Source organism: Mustela putorius, unplaced genomic scaffold (genome assembly GCF_011764305.1).
Source record: "Mustela putorius furo isolate JIRA1106 unplaced genomic scaffold, ASM1176430v1.1 tig00000421_pilon_pilon_pilon, whole genome shotgun sequence".
Taxonomy (NCBI): domain Eukaryota; kingdom Metazoa; phylum Chordata; class Mammalia; order Carnivora; family Mustelidae; genus Mustela; species Mustela putorius.
In genome coordinates, this window is record NW_025421375.1 from 3,253,998 (window position 1) to 3,278,486 (window position 24,489).

At 39.5% G+C, this 24,489-nt stretch overlaps 1 protein-coding gene across 3 annotated transcripts in view; it reads right to left on the reverse strand.

Moving 5' to 3' along the window:
• TTC39B (tetratricopeptide repeat domain 39B) overlaps positions 1-24,489 on the reverse strand; it is a 129,391-nt gene continuing 104,902 nt past the window's right edge. For all 3 annotated transcript variants that reach the window (XM_004765728.3, XM_004765737.3, XM_004765736.3), the window contains 5 exons: positions 20,295-20,421; positions 16,040-16,148; positions 7,358-7,475; positions 5,706-5,822; positions 1-2,366 (listed from right to left, as the gene is read on the reverse strand). In XM_004765728.3, coding sequence (XP_004765785.1) covers positions 2,276-2,366; positions 5,706-5,822; positions 7,358-7,475; positions 16,040-16,148; positions 20,295-20,421 — 562 coding nt within the window. In that variant the 3' untranslated portion in view covers positions 1-2,275. The remainder of the gene's footprint in view (positions 2,367-5,705; positions 5,823-7,357; positions 7,476-16,039; positions 16,149-20,294; positions 20,422-24,489) is intronic.

The window sequence follows — 24,489 nt, forward strand, 5'->3', positions numbered from 1 at the left end:
TAAGAAAAAGTAAAGGAAAAAGTTTAATGAGACATAGGAATTTCTTTTATATTTGTTTAGTAACACAGAGTTAAAATAAAATTAAAAAAAATAATCACTATACCTCATATTGTTTTCAAATTATACCAGAAAGAGAAGTTTTGACTGACTTTCGCTCTGACCTGCAGCTTCTCACAAAAACAACATGGGTCTTTATATTTTGAAAAAGTAATGCTACCAAAGCTCTTCTAAGGCATTTTAAAACTATTTTTCAAGTTGTATACAAAATAATTATCAAACATATTTCCACTGGTGATTTAATAACGGTTCATTTTATTTCCTCTTGTCTGGACCTAAAATAAAGCTATGTAATTCATATGATTAGCATATAGTAAGAGCTCCCCCATGCTGTCTGAAGGGCTAGTTCTCTGACTTAGGTTGTATTAATCATCTCCCACTGGAAACATATCCTCAGTATTGGTCAAGAATTAGTACCTTAAAGAAAACAAGACCAAAATATCTGCCAGGTACAGACTCACAAAGCAGGGAATGAAGAGTAAGGAGTAAATTCATAATCTGGGTTATTGTTAGTGTCAAACACAAGAATAAGTTTAGAAGTGTTGGAATTTGTGCACTTCTGTCATTTTACATCAGAGACCACAACTCAGCCAGTATTTTTGTATTGGTATTGTAATCAGCACATAAAAACCATAATTATTACAGCACTCATATATTCACATAGCCTTTGACAGTTTACCAAAAGCTATCACAGGGATTATCTAACTGATCCGTCATAAGCACCAAGCGTTGTGTTGTCTCCTCCCCTGCCCCCCACCCTGGGGGGCGATGGGAGGGGAATGGAGTCGCAGAAATAATGGAGGATCTTACACCACATCAAGGAACTACTGACTAGCAGAGGTGGGCTCCAGACTCCCAATCTGGGGCTGTTCTGTTAAACTGCATAAGTTTCCGTGATAAGTTACTCTTCAAAATGGAATGAAATAGGACCACAGCCTGCTTTATGGATCCAAGAATTATTTTTCCTCACCCTGGATGCAATCCTGTCATTAACTCCAACACATGGGAGAACTGAGAGTAGACAGGATTGTAGAATAAGACATGCACTTTGTGGTACCAGTTTGGGTTAAACAGTTTGACACTTTTGCTGACAATGCCTAATACACAGACTCAGAGTTACAAAACTGAAAGAGACCTTGAAAAGTCATCTGTTCTTTTTCCATTTCACAGATGAGGACAATATGCTGCTGCAAAGAGCAGGGGACTCTCTAAAGGTCACCCCAGTAACTGCTATGAATTAGCAGAGCCAGGCTCTCCCCACATTCTTCCCTGATTGGGTTTCCCAGATAAAGGACGAAGCACGGTCCAGATATCTACAAGGAACCATCACAGTGCTAGATAGAGAGATTAGAAAATTAGATCTTACTCACCAACATCACGAGTATAAAAATTGATATTTTACATATTTAAAGCAGCAGGAATTTTGCTTCCTATAAAAAAAATAATCAACGTAGGTATTTTAGACTCTCATGGCTAAGGTTGAGGATAATTTCTAAAATAGGACTTTTTCTTCCCTTTAGACAGTTTGAGTTTTGTTTTTATAATAGACTTCAGTACATTCAAAAAAAAGTCGAGTTGCTCAAAAATGTCACCACCTTTAACTTACATGAGGAATTAAAAAAAAACCCCAAAACCTAACATTTCATAACATCTTTCTAGATACGATCCTCTTCAACCCATTAAGGACATCATCCTGTCCCTATTCACACCCACTACCTGTCTCTCTCAGGAGACTTCAAGTTATTTATTGTTAATCTATTTTGAATGTAGGTGATTTTTATTTCCCCTCTTAAATTTAAATAGTAGACAACAAAATATCTCTAACCAACAAATCTAAAAGTGGCTCAATTTATCAGCCATTTGTTACTTAAACATTAACTTCCACATTAAAAAAATAAATAATCTAATCAGACTTTGTTGTACCTGTGAGTCCTTTAAAAGACTTCTTCACTCTCCAATTTAAATCTAATATGAAATTCTTTTTGGAGAGGCAAAATATAAGAATTTTCTAGATAGTACTGAACATTGAACATTGTTTCACAAGAAAAAAAAACATTTACGCAGACCAAACATAAACCACGTAGATGATAAAAAATATTGACAGTAAAACTCGTTTTTTGTCTCTCACTCACAAGACCAGTTTCCACTTTAATACAAGGTCTAATCTATAGCAAATGTTGGTGCTAATTGAGGGAAAACTCCATCCTTCATGTTCTGATCAATCAGAGGAAGTCGTTTTCCAGAGGTGAAGCGCTGCCTGAATTCGGAAGTGTAGCCTGGACTCCATGGAGTAATCTTTGTAGTTGTTTCTAAAGAAAATAACAATGAAATGGTAATGTCAAAAGTCTCTTTGTATCCAAGGGCAACACCACCACCTCCCCTTCTTCTCATCTTCATTCCTTATTTGCTTCCAAACGTGAATATGCACTAACAGCAGATCTTGTTAAAACCCAGATTCTGATCCTGTGAGTGAAGGAGGATGACAATATTCTATACTTCTAGCAGCTCCCTTGCAGGGATTTGAAAGTCATACTTTGAGTAGCATGTTCCTATTTAATGACCAAGCCATTCACAAACACAGCCACAAGCTTATGAAGAGGGTTTCAACAAATTTTCGAAACTCTTCCTAAATAGTTGACTTCCTTTCCTAAACCAGGAATTTTAAAGCAGCTTCACATGAACATGATCAATCACCGCCCCCTCCACACAAAGAAATCATGCTGAAACCTCATGAAACAACTGCAACAAAGAAAGTAGGATCACGTGGTGACACCAAAATTACTTACTCCGATTCTAACAAGCAAATATCAATGGTTTGGCCAACAGTTGTGGGACAATGTCAGAAGGGGCCATAGATATCACAGATTAAAAATTTTACTTCGATCATCCATGTTCACTTCTGTCTACTAGAATTGTTAAGAAACAGCAGAATGGAATGGCTTTGACTTTGGGCTCCTGCGTTCACATGCTGCCTTGGCCCGTAGGTGAACTGTAACTCCTTTCTTTGCAAGGGCAATGCTTTCCTTCTACAGCTCTTCATCTTACAGAGGTCTAAGAGCTACTCACTGGTAACATTGACGAGGGTTATTATACACAATATGGGTTACCAAAGGTTGTAACTGAGTATTTTCCTAAATGCCTGGCCACTAATTTTCATGATTTTGCATAAGGGAAGGGGCAGACAACTGAACATCTTGAAATTATGGGAAGTCTGTTTATGGTGGCTTCATTAGCACTGGCTTGAGTTAGTGGTGACTTTTGACCACTGATGGTCTTCCATTTTAGTAGTGAATTACAGCCTTTTATTTTCGTCATTATAAACTCGTTTTATTGTACATTGCTGAGATAACATCAAGTAGGTCCAAACAATGAATACTGAAAACAACAGTAATGAGAGCCCCTAATTTTCCAATAGCTAGATCTGAAGGTACATACATGTCAGTTGAAATATGAGTCATTCTCACTCTGAACAGAATTAGCTCTAAAAGTGACTCACTGTGATATCACCCTTTAAAAAAATCAGCAGCAGCCGCCTCTCTCCAGTCCATGATACCCTGAAGTTTCTTTCCCATTACTAGGCTTTATTCACAGCAAAACATCCTGAAAAGTTGCATGAAGTAGCTGACTCCATTTTCCCCCCTCATGGGTCAAAGTCACTGAGGATCTTCATGCTGCCAAGTTCAGCAGCCATTTCTCTGGACACACCTTGTTTGACTTCTCTGTAGCTATCCTCACAAATGATCACTCTCTTCTCTTTGAAACTTTGTTCACTTTGCTTTCCTGGATGTCTTCCTAATTCGCTGGCTACTTCTTCTTAATCTTATTGTTTCATTCTAAAAGGATGGCATATCCCGGGGCGGCTGGGTGGCTCAGTGGGTTAAGCCGCTGCCTTTAGCTCAGGTCATGATCTCAAGGTCCTGGGATCGAGTCTCGCATTGGGCTCTCTACTCAGCGGGGAGCCTGCTTCCCTCTCGCTCTCTGCCTGCCTCTCTGCCTACTTGTGATCTCTCTCTGTCAAATAAATAAATAAAATCTTAAAAAAAAAAAAAAAAAAAGGATGGCATAACCCAAGGCTCTGGGCTGGACCTCTTTCTATTGCTGTATTATTTTCCCAGAATCACTTCAAGTATTATGACTTTAAATACCACTGTCTCTGTGCAGGTGACTTCAAAATCTCTACATTCAGCCTTGATGTTCCCACTGAACCCCATGCTTGTATATTTAACTGAGAAGTCCCCATCTCCACATGGACACCCAACAAGCACCTCAAAATCCCATGGTCCTAAACAGAGTATGTTTTCTCCTTTCCTGGAACCTGCTCTTCTAAGTAAAACCCATTTCAGTGAAGAGCATCAGGAACTATCTAGTGGCTCAACTGCCCAGTTTAGAGGTTTCCTAGCTGTGACTTCAGCCAGGAATGCTCCCCACTCAGGCTTTTGGTGACTGATCATCTCAAGACTGGCTTTAAATATGCAAATCTCAACTACAATATCATCTCCTCATGGAAACCGTCCAGACTCAACCCAATCCTAAGGTAATACCCAAGGACTCTGTATCATATTAGAAATCTCAGAAAAGCATATACCATTGCTGGTTCTCCTACTTGTCAACTTATTCAACACCTCTCCCTAACTAAGCAAGAGGAAACGCTGCCTGTTTATGTATAGATGTCTGTCTAAGGCCTTTACTAGTGTCTGGCACATAATAAGTGCTCAGTGAATACTTGCTGATTTTGAGTAAATGAACAAACCAATGAATCACTAAGCTATTTATGGCTTAAAGCTATTATCTCATTCTTTCTCTACTGTAACAAGTATTCAGTGCAAACAGACCACAGTGAGCCATGATCACCAGAGAGCCATTGTCTAGCAGAAAATAAAAATGCTTCAGAATTACTACACTAGACAGAAAGAAAAGAGAGCTAGAGAAATACACAGAGGGCTTCTTCCAATCAGTGGCTCTTTTTTTTTTTTTTTTTTTTTTTAAAGATTTTATTTATTTATTTGTCAGAGAGAGAGAGCAAGAGCGAGCACAGGCAGAGAGGCAGGCAGAGTCAGAGGGAGAAGCAGGCTCCCTGCGGAGCAAGGAGCCCGATGTGGGACTCGATCCCAGGACGCTGGGATCATGACCTGAGCCGAAGGCAGCTGCTTAACCAACTGAGCCACTCAGGCGTCCCCCAATCAGTGGCTCTTGAAGGAAATGAGAGATGTGGTTAAAGACACTAAGGGTCAGCAAATTATGACCCAAATAATGGCCAAGTCCAGAGACAACCATTTATTTACATATTGTCTTCTGTGGCTGCTTTCAGTACAATCAGAAGTTGCAAAGAGACCTAATTCTTATAAAACTAGAAATACTTACTATCTGGCCCTTTATAGAAAACATCTGCCAACCCCAATGCAGAAAAGAACAGGTTAAAAATCTGGCTAGCGATGCCAGCAATCACAATACTTGTAAACAGGCACAGGGTGTCAGCCATTGAAAAGGTTGGAAATAGCACAACTAGAGCAAAAGTTAGGAGCATAACATTATTATTCATTTTTCATTCATGTTTTAACTTCTAAGTATATAAAATTACTGCTGTGGTTATACCAGTGTCGATGTTCCTGACTTCAGAGCAAGCAGGAAAAGCTGCCATTATCACTTACCTTGCAGTTTCTAGGGTCTTTATGGCCTTGTCAATTTCCCCTTGGCTTTTGTACAAAAAGGCCAACTCAAACAGAGTAAATGGCACTAGATAGTGGTCATACTTCAGTAGCTTTTCACTAAGAGTGAAAGGAAAACAATTAAGTCTTAACATAACAAGAAACAAATGATTCTTTTTCAAAGTATGTACTTTTTCCATTCTGCAGAAAACAGGTGCACCACTAAGCCTATCACGAGAGAGAACTGTCATTACAGAGCCAAGGGATCTAATAAATGATGGCAATAAATAGTTTGTTTTGAATATATTCCTCTTTTGTTTTATTCTTTAATCTAAATCCAGTCCTAAGCATTATTTACACCCCTTAGGAAGATGAATGCATGCAAGATCTTCAAAGATTAACCCTGGAAAGGACAAGGTCATCCTCGTAAAAAAAATGAATATGTTCAGAAAATGACTCCATTTAGAAATTAGAACACCGTATTTCTTTATACTGTTAAGTCTTATAAGGCTAAAAAAAAAGTCCATAAATAAGTGGTCAACACTTCTGTTTTCAGCAATAGTATGAAATCTGACCATAAAATATCAAGAAGCAATAAAAAAATATATATAAGTAATACACTTCCAAATGCATAATTCAGCTCACAAGAATGTAGGAAAAACTCGCAAACTGAAAACAAAAGCAGAACTCTAAGGGTGTGGATGACGTGAAAGCAGCCCTGGGATCTGCTTCGACCTGAGTCAACCAGGGCTTTCTATCTCAGTGTCCATGCAGCGGAGGCCTTGAGTCCACAGAAGAGCAGAGCCTGAGACCTCCATATAAACCTGGGGCCATTCTCCATCAGGGGGAGGGCGGATTGGAAAAACCCACTCCCTGGCATAGGAGGAAGACAAGGGCAGTTGGCTCCTCAATCTGGGTCCAGGTTGGAAGGAAAAAAACACATTCTTTGGGAAATTAATAACCAATAGACCTGACCTCACATGAATTTGCATTTCAAATTTACAAATTTACATAGCCCAAAAGATCCAAGGACCTCTCAGCAATGCTATTAACACAAACCTGGCAGAAATAAAAGCAGAATCACTTTAGAGACTCTTCTTCCAGCCTAACCTCACAGATGTCTCAAGATAAGACCCCAAGGAAGGGGAGCTCATGGTCCAAAATCACAAAACACATGAGCAAACAATTCACTGTAGATTCAATAAATGTAACACGTAGCACAAATGGGTCATCCTTTTGATCCTTCCAGAAACACCAGTAAAACCAAACTCAATGGCTACTTCATTTTTTTTTTTTAATCAATGGCTACTTCTTTAACATGTTTACTAACAACAGTAGATTACCTATTTGGGAAATAGACATGGTCCCTTTCCTCTTTATAAGAACACCAGTCCTCACCCGTCCTCTACATTCTCATCTAAGCTAGTGTCTAGGTTTTGTGGAACTTAGCATTCCCCTTAAATGCTATGTAGAAATGCATAAAGCCATCTTCTATTTGGGCTCTGAGTCTGCTCTCAAAGGACAATGAGAGAGCTACCGGATTCTCTTCCTGGTAACCCTGGGACACTCGCTGCGGGAGAGAACACGTCACTTTCTCACAGCAGTTCCCTGGGAACCACAGTTTGCGCTCAGCTCGGCCTCCTGTTTGTCTCTACCTTTGGATGACGTGATTGAAGCACAGCTCAGCTTGCAAGGGCCGCTGCAGGTTCTTCAGGCAACACCCTTTCAGCAGCTTTACCAGACACTCGTCATCCACAGAGTAGTCGCTCATGTCTAAAGCCAGGCAAACAGAAAGCACACACAAAAGGAAAATCACTTTAAAACATCCCAAGGAAGAGGGACAAAGAATAGCTATGAGGTTTTGGAGGGATCGCTGAGAAATAAGGGAAATATTTCTAGCATTTGTTAGGCTTCCCTTAAGAAAACACAATGAAAATATTTTAAATCAAAAGAAGAGGCGGCTTTCTACCTCCATACACCATTTGACTAAGGGCTGCCACTCTATCCACTTGAAAATCGTTCTTCAGGTGCTCAGGGCTCAGTCTCCGAGTTAGGTGGTCTTAGGTGTAAGAGTAGGAAATCTGAACTCTAAATAAAGTAAGAGCTGTATTAATTCTGTAAGAGGTAAAGCAGTGAGGAGCAAGAAGGCGGCCTCCCCCTGTGGTTCTGGCGTCTAACTGTGCTGGCTTCGCACCGGAGAGGATAACACGTCCATATGGAGAAGCAGATGGCTTCCTACCCATTAAAAATTCAGGAAGTAAGAATACCCTCTCCAGACCATTCTGTTTTACAACTTTTCAATTCTCCCAGGTTTTGTTCTTTTGGGGGGAAAAATTCTGTCATAAAATTAGACAAAATGGTTCCCCAAGTACATGCAAGGTACCTAAAATCCTCACAAACCTGCAAGTGCTTGAGGCTAACGGAAAGGGTTTTCTTTCAGCACGTTTTCCCTTTCAAAAATGACACTGCCTTCTACAGCCCAAGGCTATAGACTATTTAAGCAAAAGGAACCACACCCTGTGTGACATCAACCTAAAAAAGGTAGACATTTCCCATCTACCACTTTTGAATTTGGGTGCTTTCACAAGTGACTGAAACTATCATTCCCAAGACAGACGGATAATTCATACATTTCAGGCTGTGACAATACAAGGTGTTGGGGTGGCGGGGGGGTGGGTAGTAAACCAGACCACTGAGGCCTGGGAGTCCTCATTTTCCATCAGATTCCCCTGCTTTTAGTACAAAACCTCAGAAATCACTATTAACACATGCCGGTGTTTGCATTAATAAACTGCTTGTTTATGGGAGGTTAATGATGCCACTTAACCAACGGAAGGGGATCACTTTACTCTTAAGGGGCTAAAAACAGCTGATATTCACCTCTCACTTCCAAGCTCCGATAGCTCATTCACCAGGAAAAATCATGGACATCAACATCACGTTACCATTTTTCAGCCCTGCTGCCCCCCGCCCCAAATATATCTATGTTTCTAATCATGGATGTTCACTGAAAAATCTTTCCAGGCATAGAACCAAACCCTTAGGGTCCATACTGGATGCTAGTTTTTAGTAACATTTTTGTGCATTCTATTGATTTCTATATCAGCATTTTATGACAATTTGTCTTACCATAAACTTCTGGTGCTCAGTGAATGATGGTTTTGCTAAGGAACAGACATTAACTATGGAAAATTAAAGTACCAGTAAATCTGCACTTAGCTTTTATTTAGATCATGAGTTAAGAATATGAAAATGGGTCCGAAGACACCACCTTCCTCCAAACCTTAGCCAAATCATCATTTCCTCAGACCACAGAGTATTCTCTGTCAGATGATTATTTTCCCTTAAAATCTGAATTCTTTATCATGATTCTCAACCTCCTGGGTGAGTTCACAAATGAACATTTCAACACACAATTTCCATTTTACATTCCAAGAAAATTATACAACAATGCTGCCAAAGCACATTTTCATCACAAAAGATCTGCTTAACTTAATAAAACAGAGGGTAGGCTGAGGAAAAAGAAAGTTTGAAGCCCAAACTACAAAAATATCCACATTGAACTTCTTAGAAACTAGCTGCAATGCAACAAAGGAAAAATTAAAAAACAGATTTAGAAAGTGAAAAGCCATAAAGTAGCATTTTCCCTTTTATGTAACTCTGATTGCATTTGCTATAGAATTTCACAAAGCAAATTAACTGCAACGAAGAGTCAGAGAAGATCTATTGTACCAACTTCTGACTACATGTTGAGTTTAGTTAGATTTCAAATGAAACACTAACGGAATTAGTGACAGACACTGACTCCAGGCATATCACACCAAGTGTTCTTCTCTTATTAAACTGTATCCTTCCCTTTGTATCCCTAAAGGCCCTTTCATAATCGCATTGTCAGAGTAGAACACCAACTGTATCTTCTACCTTCTTTTACTTTAGAGACACTTGCCAAGGGGAGAAGAAGGGAAAATACATTCAATTCCCGATACTAGGGGAAAGAGGGTAGAGGCTGGAACCACCTCGGGGTTACAACTTCATTTCATTTTTTCAGTTTTGGATTTTTTCCCCATTGCTCTGAAAGATAAGAGTTTAATTACTAAAAGGTCATTACTAAGGGGCGGGAGCGAGCAGAGATGGGGATCTGGTCATTTTTCTGCATAGAACAGACAGAACAATAGACAGAACAATGGACCTGGTAGAGATTATCATAAATTTTACGTACAAAATCTTCAGAAAATTTTTTTTAAAGATTTTATTTATTTATTTGACAGACAGAGATCATAAGTCATCAGAGAGGCAGACAGGAAAAGAGAGGAGGAAGTAGGCTCCCTGCTGAGCAGACAGCCTGATGTGGGGCTCGATCCCAGGACCCCGCGATCATGACCTGAGCCGAAAGCAGAGGCTTTAACCCACTGAGCCCCCCAGGCGCCCCAGAAAACTTTTATTATTATTTTTTTTTAACCCAGAGGAAACACACACAAAAACAATTGTATGAAGTATAGTGCTTCTGTCTGTCTGAGCTTTCCCTGCCCCCACCCCTTAGATATCTCTAATCTGATCATCTCGATAGATCATTAAAAGAAGAAGGAAGCAGATGGCTTCCTATCCATTAAAAATTCAGGAAGTAAGAATACTGTCTCCAGACCACTGGATAGAGCAGTCTGTTTTTTAAGCCTCTATTGCACTCTATATCCATAGTCTGATACATATATTACAACTTTACATTTTCCCCCCAACCAATAATGGGACAAAAAAAACTTCGAGGTAAAGGCTGAAGAGCCTGTTCAAATAGAGAACAATCCAGTGGTCCCCCAGGACTTCTTAATATACAAAGGCCCCACTCTCTGGTGGTGATAAACATTAGTCTACACTATAAAGGATAGACATCCAAATGTCAGAATTCATTCAACTGAACCAAAGCCCTTAGAGTTGTAGAAAAACACAAGGAACAAGATGATCCAGGTTTTTTCGGGGGGATGGGGGTACTCTACCAATGTTTTCATTTAATAAAAAGAGGTTTTCCTTCACCTCTCAGTTTTTATTATCCACTTATTAAAAAACATATCCATTTTCCCATCTGGTTTGTGGATATGTGGGTTTTAATCATAGATAATTCTCCTACTGGCAGGAGCAACGTTTTCTCAGCTATCATAATTCTATCTCTAGTACGGAAAATCTACAAGTTTTCAAATGAGCAAGTTAATAAAACGTAGCCAAAGTAGTTGAACAAAAATGAATACTAAAATTTGTTTAAAAGCCCAGATGAATTTTATAAAGGTGCATTTTGTGAAATCTCATTTTTTAAAGTAAACTTCTGTGGAGTTTCATTTCATCTAAATTTCAAAATGATGTAACTTTATGTCGACTTTACACTCAAATAAAACTGAAATCTTTTTTCCTTTTTGAAGTAACTTCACACTGAAAATAGTAAAGATCATCTCACATCCATCAGAATGGCTACTACAAAAACAAACGAACCACAATAACCAAAAAACCCCTAGGATATTACAAATACTGGTGGAGATATAGAGAAATTAGAACCTTGTGCACTGTTGGAGGGAATATAAAATGGTACAGCCACTATGGAAAACAGTATGGCAGTTCCTCAAAAAACTTAAAAGAGAAACACCACATGACCCAGCAGTTCTACTTCTGGGAACATATCTCACAGAACCGAAAGTATGGCGCCTGGCTGGCCCAGTCAGTTAAACATCTGCCTTCAGCTGGTGTCATGTTCCTGGGGTCCTGGGATGGAGTCCAGCATTGTCAGGCTCCCTGCTCAGTGGGTAGTCTGCTTCTCCCTCTACCCCTCCTCCTGCTTGTACTCTCTGTCTTTTAAATAAATAAACAAAACCTTTAAAAATAAACAAAAGAATTGAGAACAATCTCAAAAAAAAAAAAATTTACATACCTATGTTCACAGAAGTATTATTTGCAATAGCCAAAAAGTGGAAGCAACTCAAATGTGCAACAGTGGGTAAAAGGAAAAGAAAAACATGATCTATACATTCAATGAAATATTATGTCGTATATCCATACAACATGGATATACCCTGAGGCCATTTTTAAAAAAGATTTTATTTATTTGACAGAGAGAGGGAAAGCACAAGCAGGGGGAGCAGCAGAGGAAGAGGGAGAAGTAAACTCCCCACTGAGCAGGGAACCCAATGGACTCAATCCCAAGACCCCAGGATCATGGCCTAAGCTGAAGGCAGACGCTTAACCCACTGAGTCATCCAGGGACTCCATACCCTGAGGTGCCATTATGCAAGGCAAAATAAGCAGTTCCAAAAGGACAAATCATGTAGGATTCCACTCATATGAGCAACCTAATGTAGTCACGTTCATAGTAACAAAAAAATAGAACTATGGCTGCCAGAGGCAGTGGGGAGAGGGAAATGGAGAGCTATTTTGAATGGGTATGGCAAAGTTCTGCAGACTGGTTACACAGCTATGTGAATATATTTAACATTACCAAACTGTATAGTTAAGAATGGATCATGTGGTAAATTTTGTGTTATATATAATTTTAACTACAATTAAAATTAAGAAGAGGGACACCTGAGTGACTCAGTTGGTTAAGCGTCCAACTCTTGATCTCAGCTCAGGTCCTGGTTTCACGGTCATGAGTTCAAGCCCCACATGGGGTTCCACAAAAAAAAAAATAAGTAAATAAAATAAGTTTTAAAAATTAAAAATATTTAATTGTAAAAAGAATCATAAAGAAGCTTAATGCAACTTTGTATGTAGAAACTATGTAGATAATATATAAATAATGGAACATCTAGAACATACAAAGAAAGTCTAAACTGTCCATATAGTGAGTCTGTAAGTCTGTACTCATACATATAATCCTTTGTTCTCTGTTAAATGGTACAAACTTTGGATTTCTCTTTCATTTCAGTTTCTTGAGATTTTTCATCCACTTGTTTCCCTGGTGACCAGAAATCACAGAGAATTATCAGTCCATCAAGATAAATACCTCAATATTTTAGCTACTCTACCTAAGCCCCAGTTCACAGGGGCTGAGGTTTAATACTTTTCTGGAAGGGGGAGGGAAAGGGAGAGAAAGAGAACCATGGTTCTTTTATAAAAATGCTGCCTTTAATATGGGAGATGGACAATGCTCATCCCCAATCAACAGATGACCTTTGCAGGTGACTTTTTTTTTTTTTTTTAATTTATTTGACAGACAGAGATCACAAGTAGGCAGAGAGGCAGGCAGAGAGAGAGGAAGGAAAGCAGGCTCCCTGCTGAGCAGAGAGCCCGATGTGGGGCTCGATCCCAGGAACCTGGGATCATGACCCGAGCCGAAAGCAGAGGCTTTCACCCACTGAGCCACCCAGGTGCCCCACAGGTGACTTTTTTAAATAATAAAGTAGAATATTCCATTTTCCTGTTCTCCCTGTGATTACTAGTTTATATTCATAAAATGGTTATTTAGGAGATCTGCGAGGTGGGGGTGTTGATCTGTGGCCTCAGAACATCATTGCTTTTTGTTCTATTGACTTCTTCAGGTATCCTGTCTGAAACCTTGACCTTATTAGCAACTAAGGCCACTGAGTCAGCTTTCATTCTTTTATATTTCTTCTCCTTATTGATGGTAATCTAAAACTAGAATTATTTTAAATATGGAAAGCAGCCTAAATGCCCAATAACACTGCAAGTGTTGATTAACTTATGATATATTAGCTCCATGGAGTGCTATGAAGCTTTCGAAATTATTTTAAGAGCCATTTAGCAACAATTTAAAAGTCTATGATAAAAATAGAACTACCATATGATCCAGAAATTCCACCTCTAGGTATTTATCCAAAGAAAATGGAAACACCGACTCGAAAAGATATATGCATCCTCATGTTCATCACAGCATTATTTAAAATAGCCCAGATATGGAAGCCGTAAGTGGATGAATGGATAAAGAAAATATATACTACATTTTCTGTATGTAGTAGGTATATACAATGGAATATTACTCAGCCATAAAAAATAAAATCTTGCAGCTTTGCAACAACATGGATTTTCCTTGAGGGCATTGTGCTAAGTAATGGAATAAGTCAGACAGCAAAAGAGAAATACCATACTTTCACTTATATGAAATCTAAAACAGAACAAAACAAAAAAATCAAGCTCATAAATTGGTGGTTGCTGGGGGTGGGGCATGGGAGGTAGGAGAAATGGGTAAAGAGAGTCAAATGTATAAACTTCCCATTATAAAATAAATCATGGGGATATAATGTACAGCATGGTGATTACAGTTCATAATACTGTGCTTCAAGGGCACCTGGGTGGTTCAATGGGTTAAGCCTCTGCCTTCAGCTCAGGTCCTGATCTCAGGGTCCTGGAATTGAGCCCGGCATGGGGCTCTCTGCTCAGTGGTGAGCCTGCTTCCCCCTCTCTCTCTGCCTGCCTCTCTGCCTTCTTGTGATATCTCTCTCTCTCTCTGTCAAATAAATAAATAATCTTTAATTTAAAAAAAAATACTGTACTTTATATTTGAAAGTTGCTAAGAGAGGAGATCTTAAAAGTTCGAACACATGAAAAAAATTTTGTAATATGTATGTTATGTATGTTAACTAGCCTTATTGTGCTGATCATTAGAGAGTCCACAAATACTGAATCTTTATTGTATACACATGAAATTAACATAATGTTATGTCAATTATACTTCAATAAAAAAAGTTTATGATATATTAAATGAAAAAGAAAGTAGTCTAGTGTATGTCCAGGTACACTATGATTATAACTGTAAAAATAAGACTAGGATGGAGCAAACAAATATTCTAAATTAGTTGTATTAGAATAGCAAAACATGGGTAATTTCTTTCACCTACATCAATCAATTATATGCTTAATTTTTTAACAATAATTATAAAGAAAAATGTCATTTAACACTTCAGCCTCATTCTGTAGCTCCAAATACAAATGAGGTCCCTTATCCCTGGAGCTATGTTCAGTATTTAATTTCCCATGTGGAGAATATATTGAGTATGGGGCTAGCCACTCCCTCAATGCCCATCTTTTTCCAGTTAAAAAATATGAGTTAACTGTTACAATTTTCTTTGCCTTTACCTGAACTTCTATGCCCTTTACCATGTTTGTCGCCATGGATGTTTTCATTTTACTTCTGTGGTTAGAACATTCCAAAGGAGAAGACCTAAATGATTGGGAGGCTGAAAAGGAATACTACAAAGGCTAGCATCCATAGCATCATTTGTCAAAGATAAACGCTCTATTTAAGCTGGAGAATAGACAATGTCAGATCAAGAAAACTTCGGATACTATCTGAGTATTTTTGGATATCATCATCTCATGATATCCAGAAATGATGAGGTATGTTTCCCAGGGTCTCACAGCTGCAAAGCTGGGACTGTAAACTCAGATGGCCTGATTTTTCCTTCTAGTATGCCAGCTGTTTCCAGGAAATGGAGCTTCCAGTAAACTGGAGAGGGGCCTCTAGGACAACCAACAGTGATGAGTAAAAAAATTAAATTGTTATAAAATTTCAACTTGAAAACAATCTTCTGTGTCTGCAAAAACATAATAGTCATTACAGAGCAAAAGAGGGGATGGAACAAGTTACAAATAAAAAACCAGAAATGCACTGTAAAACTCGACTGATTGTTCATCTTTCTCAGCGACAGACTAATTCAGATATAATTCACCTACCATACAATTCACCTACTTGGAAGTACACTTCACTGGTTTTGAGTATGCTATAGAGTTGTACAACCAATACTACAGTCTTAGAATATTCTCAACACTCCAAAAAGAAATAGCATACACCCTTTAAAAGCTATCACACGCAGACCCCAGTTCTTCCATCCCTCGTTATAAAACCACTAGTCTACTTTCTGTCTTTATAGATTGACCTATTCTCAATATCTCATTTATTTTATTTTTTTTTAAAGATTTTATTTATTTATTTGACAGACAGAGATCACAAGTAGGCAGAGAGAGAGGAGGAAGCAGGCTCCCTGCTGAGCAGAGAGCCCGATGCGGGCCTCGATCCCAGGACCCTGAGATCATGACCTGAGCCGAAGGCAGCGGCCCAACCCACTGAGCCACCCAGGCGCCCCCTCAATATCTCATTTAAATGGAACCATGCGATATGCTGTTTTCTGCAACGAGCATCTTTCACATAGCCTCGTTTCCCTAAACTTGTCCATGTGGCAGCACGTGTCATTCCTCCCTTCTTCTGGTCACAATAACCCAGATCCTTGCAGCCCAAGAGCTTTGTCCTTGTGATACACACAAATGAACACAGGCAGATAGACACAGGAAAAGGGCAGGAGAGTGGTAATAAAAAAGATTTTCAGGCTTTTACTTTTCATACTTACTTTCATTTTGTAAAGTAGCCTCAGCCTTTTCGACAGTGACCAACAGATTTTCGGAAAGGTCTTTTCTCTTGCTCACTATTGGGAAACCATTCCAGACATACATCATTTCCTAACAAGGAAGAATGAAAAGCCATTTGCAATTATATGAGGTTATTCGATGTCCTTTACAATAACGAAACCAACCTCTTGGTTGTTACAGATCTCAAGGTAACATCCAGAGATCACTTTCCTTAGCTTTCCTCATTTGGAGAGTAGTAATTATAATTTCCCCTTTTCTCATTTTATCTTATTTCTCATTTTATTATATGCCTTTTGCCTTTTATACTATGAAGTCATTCAATATATACAGTATATTGTGTTTTTACTGAAAAATTTACTTATTCATTTAAACATCTACTAGTATTCAATCCTTTTGGAAGATAACGGGTTACAAATACAGAAATAAATAAAATATTTTTAACTGATACTATGAACAGTTGTATATGAGATAAATTTTTGTCATTACTTTTAAGTAAAGGGAAATATATTTTTTTAAATATTTATTTATTTGACACAGAGAGAGAGAGAGAGATCACAAGTAGGCAGAGAGGCAGGCAGAGGAGAAGGGGGAAGCAGGCCCCCTACTGAGCAGAGAGCCCGATGTGGGTACCCAGGCACCCAGGGAAATATTTTTTAAAAATCTCCCAGTTATGTACATAAAATGTTCCCAAGGACTTCACTGGAAATGAATATAGAAAGTATTTTAATGGTTCTTTTATCCCATTAAAAACATGTGACAGGGGACGGCTGGGTGGCTCAGTTAGTTGTTAAGCGTCTGCTTTCAGCTCAGGTCATGGTCCCAGCGTCCTGGGATCGAGCCCCACATCGGGCTGCTTGCTCCGCGGGAAGACTGCTTCTCCCTTTCTCACTCCCAATGCTTATGTTCCCTCTCTCGCTATGCCCGTCTCTCTGACAAATAAATAAATAAAACCTTTAAAAAAAAAACACACAAACATGTGACAGTCCAGAGATATAATCCAACATGCAGGAAGTGCAATCATTTAAAGGCCGAATGTCGGAATAACAGCCCCTGAAAATGTAAACTAATGATTTCTCATTGAAAATTACATCTCATAGGCTAACAGATGAGAAATTTTTTGGACCAAAAGTAAGCATGCTTTTGCTTGAAAATATTTTTCTAACTTCCTGGTAGCACAGTTCATATTTTTAAGTATATGAAATAGGCAGGGTAATCAGTATGTTCTTGGACATAAAGGAATTTAAAAATATGATAAAGCAGGGCACCTGGGTGGCTCAGTGGATTAAGCCTCTGCCTTTGGCTCAGGTCATGATCCCAGGGTCCTGGGATTGAGCTCCGCATCGGGCTCTCTGCACGGCGGGGAGCCTGCTTCCTCCTCTCTCTCTGCCTGCCTCTCTGCCTACTTGTGATCTCTCTCTCTGTCAAATAAACAAATAAAATCTTAAAAAAAAAAAAAAAAAAGACCCTTACTGAGAAAAATAGGATGTAGTTATGTACACATAAGCATCTAAGTTCTAGGACACAGAAGGGGCTATTGTGCTTTAAAATCTTTTCACAAACGTTCTATGACACAAAGAAGAAATTTCCCAATGCAAATCACCTGACAGAAATCAACAGGAATGGATCCAAAAGCTGTAATTGGTGAAACGGCAAGAGGCTCCCACGTTAGCTGGGGAAGGGGAATGTTTGGTCACCTTTGTGATTTGCATGGTGTTCCTGTTTTTATCTGTGCTCGGATTTGATGACAGAGTGCTATTTTTGTCTCATTCCATCACAGGCACAGAATAACCTGGTCTGACGGTGGTGCTCTCTGAGACTACTGATTTTAAGTACAGAACACCTGGACCCAAGTATAGGCTAGCTCCTATCAGATATCTGATAGAGGCTGTAGTCTTCTTTCTCACAGAATATATAAAGAGCTCCTATGAGTCAATGATAAAACAATAAACAACCTAATGAAAAATTACATTAGTATATGAACAACTCACAAGAGAAGAAATAAAAATAATAAGCAGATGAAAAGATACTCAACCATACCAACAGGGGGATATAAATTAAAATAGTGAAATGCTGTTGGTAAAAATTTAAACCAGTAGAGCCTTTCTGGAGGGCAATTTGGCAATGTCAAAATAAGAAGTGCATATACCCTCCAACCAGGAATTCCATTTCTAGAAATCTTTTCAGAGAATTATATGACCATGTGCCCAAGAAAAGCAATATAAAAGAACATTCAGGGTGCCTGGTGGCTCCGTCATTAAGCGGCTGCCTTCAGCTCAGGTTACAATCCCAGGGTCTTGGGATCAAGCCCCACATTGGGCTCCCTGCCCAGTGTGGAGCCTGTTTCTCCCTTTGCCTACTCCACCTACTTGTGCTCTCTCTCTCTCTGTCAAATAAATAAATAAACTCTTTTAAAAAAATTCATTGCAACATATTTGTAACTGTAGAAACTGGAAACTAAACTGTCAAAGGGGAATCACTGAATAACTATGGAACACAAAAAAATAATAAATAAATAAATAATCAAGAACCCCAAATGCAAACATTCAGTTTGCATTTAATGGTTTTCCTGTGCTGACTACCTACAAAACTGAAGCCCCAAAGAACCAGAATAATATGATAACCAGTAATTTTATATATTTTTAAAGATTACATTTATTTATTTGTCAGAGAAAGAGAGAGAGCCCAAGCAGGGGGAGTAGGCAGCGCAGGCAGAACAGGCAGAAGGAGAAGCAGGCTCCCCGCTGAGCAAGGAGCCCGATTCAGGGCTTGATCCCAGGACCTTGGGATCATGACCTGAAACAAAGGCAGTAGCTTAACCAACTAAGCCACCCAGGCACCCCTATTCAGTACTTTTTTATTTTTTTTTTAAAGATTTTATTTATTTGTCAGAGAGAGAGAGAGTGAGCACAGGCAGACAGAGGCAGAGAGAGAAGCAGGCTCCCTGCTGAACAAGGAGCCAGATGTGGGACTTGATCCCAGGACGCTGGGACCATGACCTGAACCGAATGCAGCCACTTAACCAAGTGAGCCACCCAGGCGTCCCCCTATTCAGTAATTTGAAGGAAATATTCATGAAAAAAAATTCCTGTGGAAATTATGCTTTTCATCAAGAACGTGAGCTCCAGGGGCACCTGCGTGGTGTAGTCGGGTGAGCCGCCCACTCTGGGTTTTGGCTCAGGTGAGAGCTCAGGATCATGAGTTGGAGTCCTACCTTGGGCTCTACGCTGAGCGTGGAATCTGCTTGAGATTCTCTCTCCCTCTCCCTCTGCCCCGCTTCTCACATACTCTCTCTCTCTAATAAATAAATCATTTAAAAAAAAAAAAAGAATGTGAGCTCCAGCAGCACTGTGTCCAATGCAGCAATCACCAGGCACTGAGGGCACATGAGCACTGGAAATGTGGCTACTCCAAACGGAGATGTGCTCTAAGAGTAAAATACACACTGCACTTCATATAATCAGTACAATAGAAAGGAATGTGAGATGTCTCACTAAGTTCTTACTGGTTACATGTTCAAACAAACATTTTACATATATCTGGTTAAACAAAATATATTCCTAAAATTATTTTCATGTTACCTTTGATTTCTTACATTTTGCGACCTTTTAATTTTTAATGTGGCTACCAGAAAAGGTAAAATCATATAAGTGGCTTGCATGAGAATTCAAGTCAACTCTAATTAAGCCAACTCACCTCTCTCCCTAAATTTCCTTATCTGTAAAATGGGGCTACAGAGAGAAAGTACTCGCAGAGAGTTACTGTAAGAATTAAATGATATATTTTTAATAGTTTTTCAAAAAATATTAAATGATATATTCTTAAATACCATAATGCCTAGAACATACCAACTAGTCAAAAAATTAGCTATAATTTTTATGATTATTTGATTATTAATAATTCATAAATGTTCACCTTACAAACACCCTTGCAATGGCGTTAAATTGAGCTAAACTTCACAGGTGTGCTTCCCACTGCTGTGACTAGATTATTTCTTTCTAAAATACAAACAGTAGGGGCGCCTGGGTGACCAGTGGGTTAAGCCTCTGCCTTCAACTCAGGTCATGATCTCAGGGTCCTGGAGTCAAGCCCCACTATCGGGCTTTCTGCTCAGCAGGGAGCCTGTTTCCCTCTCTCTCTCTGCCTGCCTCTCTGCCTACTTGTGATCTCTGTCTGTCAAATAAATTAAATAAAATCTTTTAAAAAAATACAAAGAGTAAATAAAATAAAGACAAATACCAGGGCAGGCACGATGAGCTTCACAGGTGCAGGCAACGAGGCAGAGTAACGACGAGACTTTCTGACAGCAAACTTCTCAGTAGGGATAGATTTCCCTGCAATTCTCTGCTTCAAGCTATCCACCTGTCTGCGAAGAACCCAATCCCAACAAAAGGTCATTAGAACACATACATTATTGATACCAGCAGATTTCACGGGGCACTCCCCACACCAGCAGCATCAGCGTCATCTGGAGGTGTGCGCTAAAAGCAAATTTTCAGGACACCTGGGTGGCTTAGTAAGTTAGGCACCTGACTTTGGCACCTCAAGTTAGGCACCTCAAGTCATGATCCAAGGATCCCAAGATCAAGCCCCATGTTGGGCTCCCTCCTCTGTGGGGAGTCTGTTTCTGCCTCTCCCTCTGCCTCTTCTCTGGCTTATGTGCTCAAGCATTCTCTCATTTTCTCTCTCTCAAATAAATAAATAAAATATTTTTAAAATGTAAAAAACAACCCACAAATTTTCAGATTCCACCCCAGGGGTGGAGTGACCTAATATTAGTGACTCTAGAGATGGGTCCAGCAATCTGGAATCTAGCGAGTCCTCTAGGTGATTTAGAAGTATGCTCAAATGTGAGAACCACTGACTGACCCATACTTCTCTCTAGTTAACCTGGCTAACCTCTGACTTTATCAAATATAATGAAGGAAATCTAAATAGAAAATTGACAATGAACCCCAATGTTTACAGCAGCAATGTCTACAATAGCCAAAATATGGAAAGAGCCCAGATGTCCATTGACAGATGAATGGAAAAAGAAGATGTGGGGTGTGTGTGTGTGTGTGTGTGTGTGTGGGTGTGTGTAATGGAATATTAGTCAGTCAACAAAAAGAATGAAATCTTGCCATTTGCAACAATGTGATGGAACTAGAGGGTATTATGCTAAGCAAAATAAGTCAAAGAAAGATAAACACCACATGATTTCACTCATATGTGGAATATAAGAAACAAAACATGAACACAGGGGAAGGGAAGGAAAAGTAAAATAATAGGAAACAGGGAGGTAAACCATAAGAGTCTAATATCTATAGGAAACAAACAGGGTCACTGGAGAAGTGGTGGGGGGATGTGATAATTGGGTGATGGGCATTAAGGAGGGCACTTGAAGTAATAAGCCTGGGTGTTACCTCTGAAACTAATAATATAGTATATGTTAATTAAATTGAATTTAAATTAAAAATTTTAAAATAAATAAAGATAAAAATTGGTAATTTCCATAAGAAAGCAGGAAAAGAACCCAAAGTATTTACTTACACTGTGGGTACTGAGAGAGAAGGAAAGGGGTATATGAGACCTTTCATATTCTTATCTATTTCTACTTATTCCTATCTATTTCCTAGGACACAGATCTATAAGATGATGTGTTTCAAACCATAACTGTCAATTAATGTACACTTAAAGAAAAGGTGTCCCAAACATAGGTTATTTTGAAAATAATTAGCTAAAGACATGCACCATATTTACAAACTCCTTCTTAAAAGCTAAGAAATCCCAATTATGAAATCCACAATCACACAAAAATGAGAGTAGGACAAAGAGACTATGTTCCCATAGCACTTTCTTACACACAAATTTGTAAGTGCACCAAACCAGTTGCTGAGATAATATTCAGGAAAATAAATAGCCAATTGCATCACTGAAAGAAAAAGTAAGACAAAACACAGAAAAAATATTCCCGTAAGAGGACAAGATTGTGGTCAGTTCTTTCTGGGCACAATCTGGCAGTAAGAATTTTAAAGCAGAACGTCCATGATTTGATGATCAGTAACACCAGTGGAAGAAGCAGCGGACATGTTAAGTGGGGGTTGAGGATGTGGGACAGAAGCAGGCTTTATTACAGGATTTACTTTACAGGAAATCATGTGGTTAAAAGACTGCAGATTCTGTATGAAGAAAACATTCACTGGGCAACTCTCCTCTCATTATCCCAACAAATTCATGCTACCACATAGCAGACCTCAAGCTTTCTCCTGAAAATAGGACTGGTTACATGTTTCACTGAAATTGTGTTTTGGGGTTTTTGTTTTTGTTTTTGTTTTTTAAAGATTTTGTTTATTTATTTGAGAGAAAGAGAACAAGTGGGGCGAGGGACATAAAGAGAGGGAGAAGCAGACCCCCTGCTGAGCAGGAGGCCAATAGGACCCTGGGATCATGACCTGAGCTGAAGGCAGACACTTAACGGACTGAGCCACTTAGGCGCCCCAGAAATTGTTCTGATATGGAGAAAACTTATTCTAATGTGGAAGAAACAGAGGGAGATTGAAAAGATTTCAATGTATCTTAACAATTTTTTTCCATTCCACCAGTTGTTTGTGTGAAGCGAGGACAGTAAGAGGTGACATGAATCCTACCATGGCTTCAGCTGATGTTGATTCTATCTATAGTTAGTACACATGGTATTTTAGTCAAAAAGAGATTTTAGAAAAGAAGATGAAAAGTGGTCTTGTTCATATCTTCAGATTTGCCCTGAAGAGTCTTGAGGGCTCAGCTAAAGATATCTCTGGTAACACGGTCACAGAATGCGGGATTCCATGTGAAAGATTTTGTCATTAGTTATGTTTGAAGAATGTAGCAGAGCTTCATTCATCTCCAGGGATCAGGTCCCCTCTACCACCGCCTCCGGCCCCTGCAGTCCTCTCAGACCACACTTTGGCACCTGTATCTCTACTACCTCAAAGCACAAATTCAAGCACAGCACTCTGAATACCATTCTCTTCATTCTAATGCGGCTGTACTAGTAAGACTGTGTCAGTCTACTTGCCCTTCAACCTCCCTATGCACAGTCTTCCTCTCTCTCCCTGTCCCTCCATACTCCTGCTTCGATGGCCTGTCCTTTACCGCGGCATGCACTGGCTTCAGTCCTAAACTCCCTCGTCCACTGCCTAGTCACCACATTGGTCCAGCAAAAACCCAACCCTGGATGAGGTTCAGTGACCATCTCCCCCGCACCTGCACTGCGAGCAGACTGCTATCCCTGTAAATTCATCAGCACCCACCACAAACGGGCCCTTGCACTACCAGCCAGAGGCAGATGCCTCTGCCTCCAGTTTTGTAAGAAAAACACAAGCTAGGAGATGGAGTGCCCTCCTTCTCGTACTCCTGCACAGAAGCTTGCCTGCCTCTGTACCTATATTCCAGACTTCTTCCCTTCAAATACAACAGAAGACCGGGTCCTCCTCCTACATAAAACCATCCATGCCATCAGGGCTTTGGATTCTAACTCCTCCTGCCCTTTGAGGACACTTACAAATCAGTTATCCCATTTCTCACTTCTGTGTGTAACTTTTCATCTGGATCCTTTCCAGTGGTTCTTGAGAATGCTCACAACTCTCCCGTGAAAACGGGTGCTGACATGCCATCATCTCCCTCCAGCACCATTCTCTAGCCTCCCCCTTCTTCGTAGTCAGGATTATCCAGGGATGCACTGATGCTCAACTCTGCATTTCTCTTCCTCGGCTACCTCAGTCTGACTCCCTCATCTACATGTGGACCTTATCAGTCCTGTTCAGGTTACCAATGATCCCTGCCACTCTGGCTTATTTTTAAATGAAGACTACGTTCTGTGAGATATGTTTTGAGTCACCCTTAGCCTTCTTTTCTTTTGACCTATAAACAGCCGACCCTTGAACAACATGGATATTAAAGGCACCAACACCTCCCTCCCACATAGTCAAAAATCCACATATGGGGTGCCTGGGTGGCTCAGACTTAAGCGGTTGCCTTCAGCTCAAGTCAACATCCTGGTGTCCTGGAAGCAAGCCCCACATTGGGCTCCCTGCTCACTGAGGAGCCTGCTTCTCCCTTCTTGTGTTCCCTCTCTTGCTATGTCTCTCTCTGTCAAGTAAATAAATAAAATCTAAAAAAAAAAAAAAAAAAAAAAAAACCACATATAGTTTTTGACTCCCCCAAATTAACTGCTAACTCCCTACTGCTGTCCAGAACCCATATTGATAACATAAACCGTTGATTAAAACATATATTGTATGTTGTATGTGTTAAATACCATACTTATACAATAAAGTAGGCTAAAGAAAAGAAAATGCTATTAAGAAAATCATAAGGATGAGATAATACATTTTCAGTATTGTACTGATCCAAAAAAAAAAAGTCCACATGTAAGTGGATCCACATAGTTCAAACTCATGTTGTTCAAGGG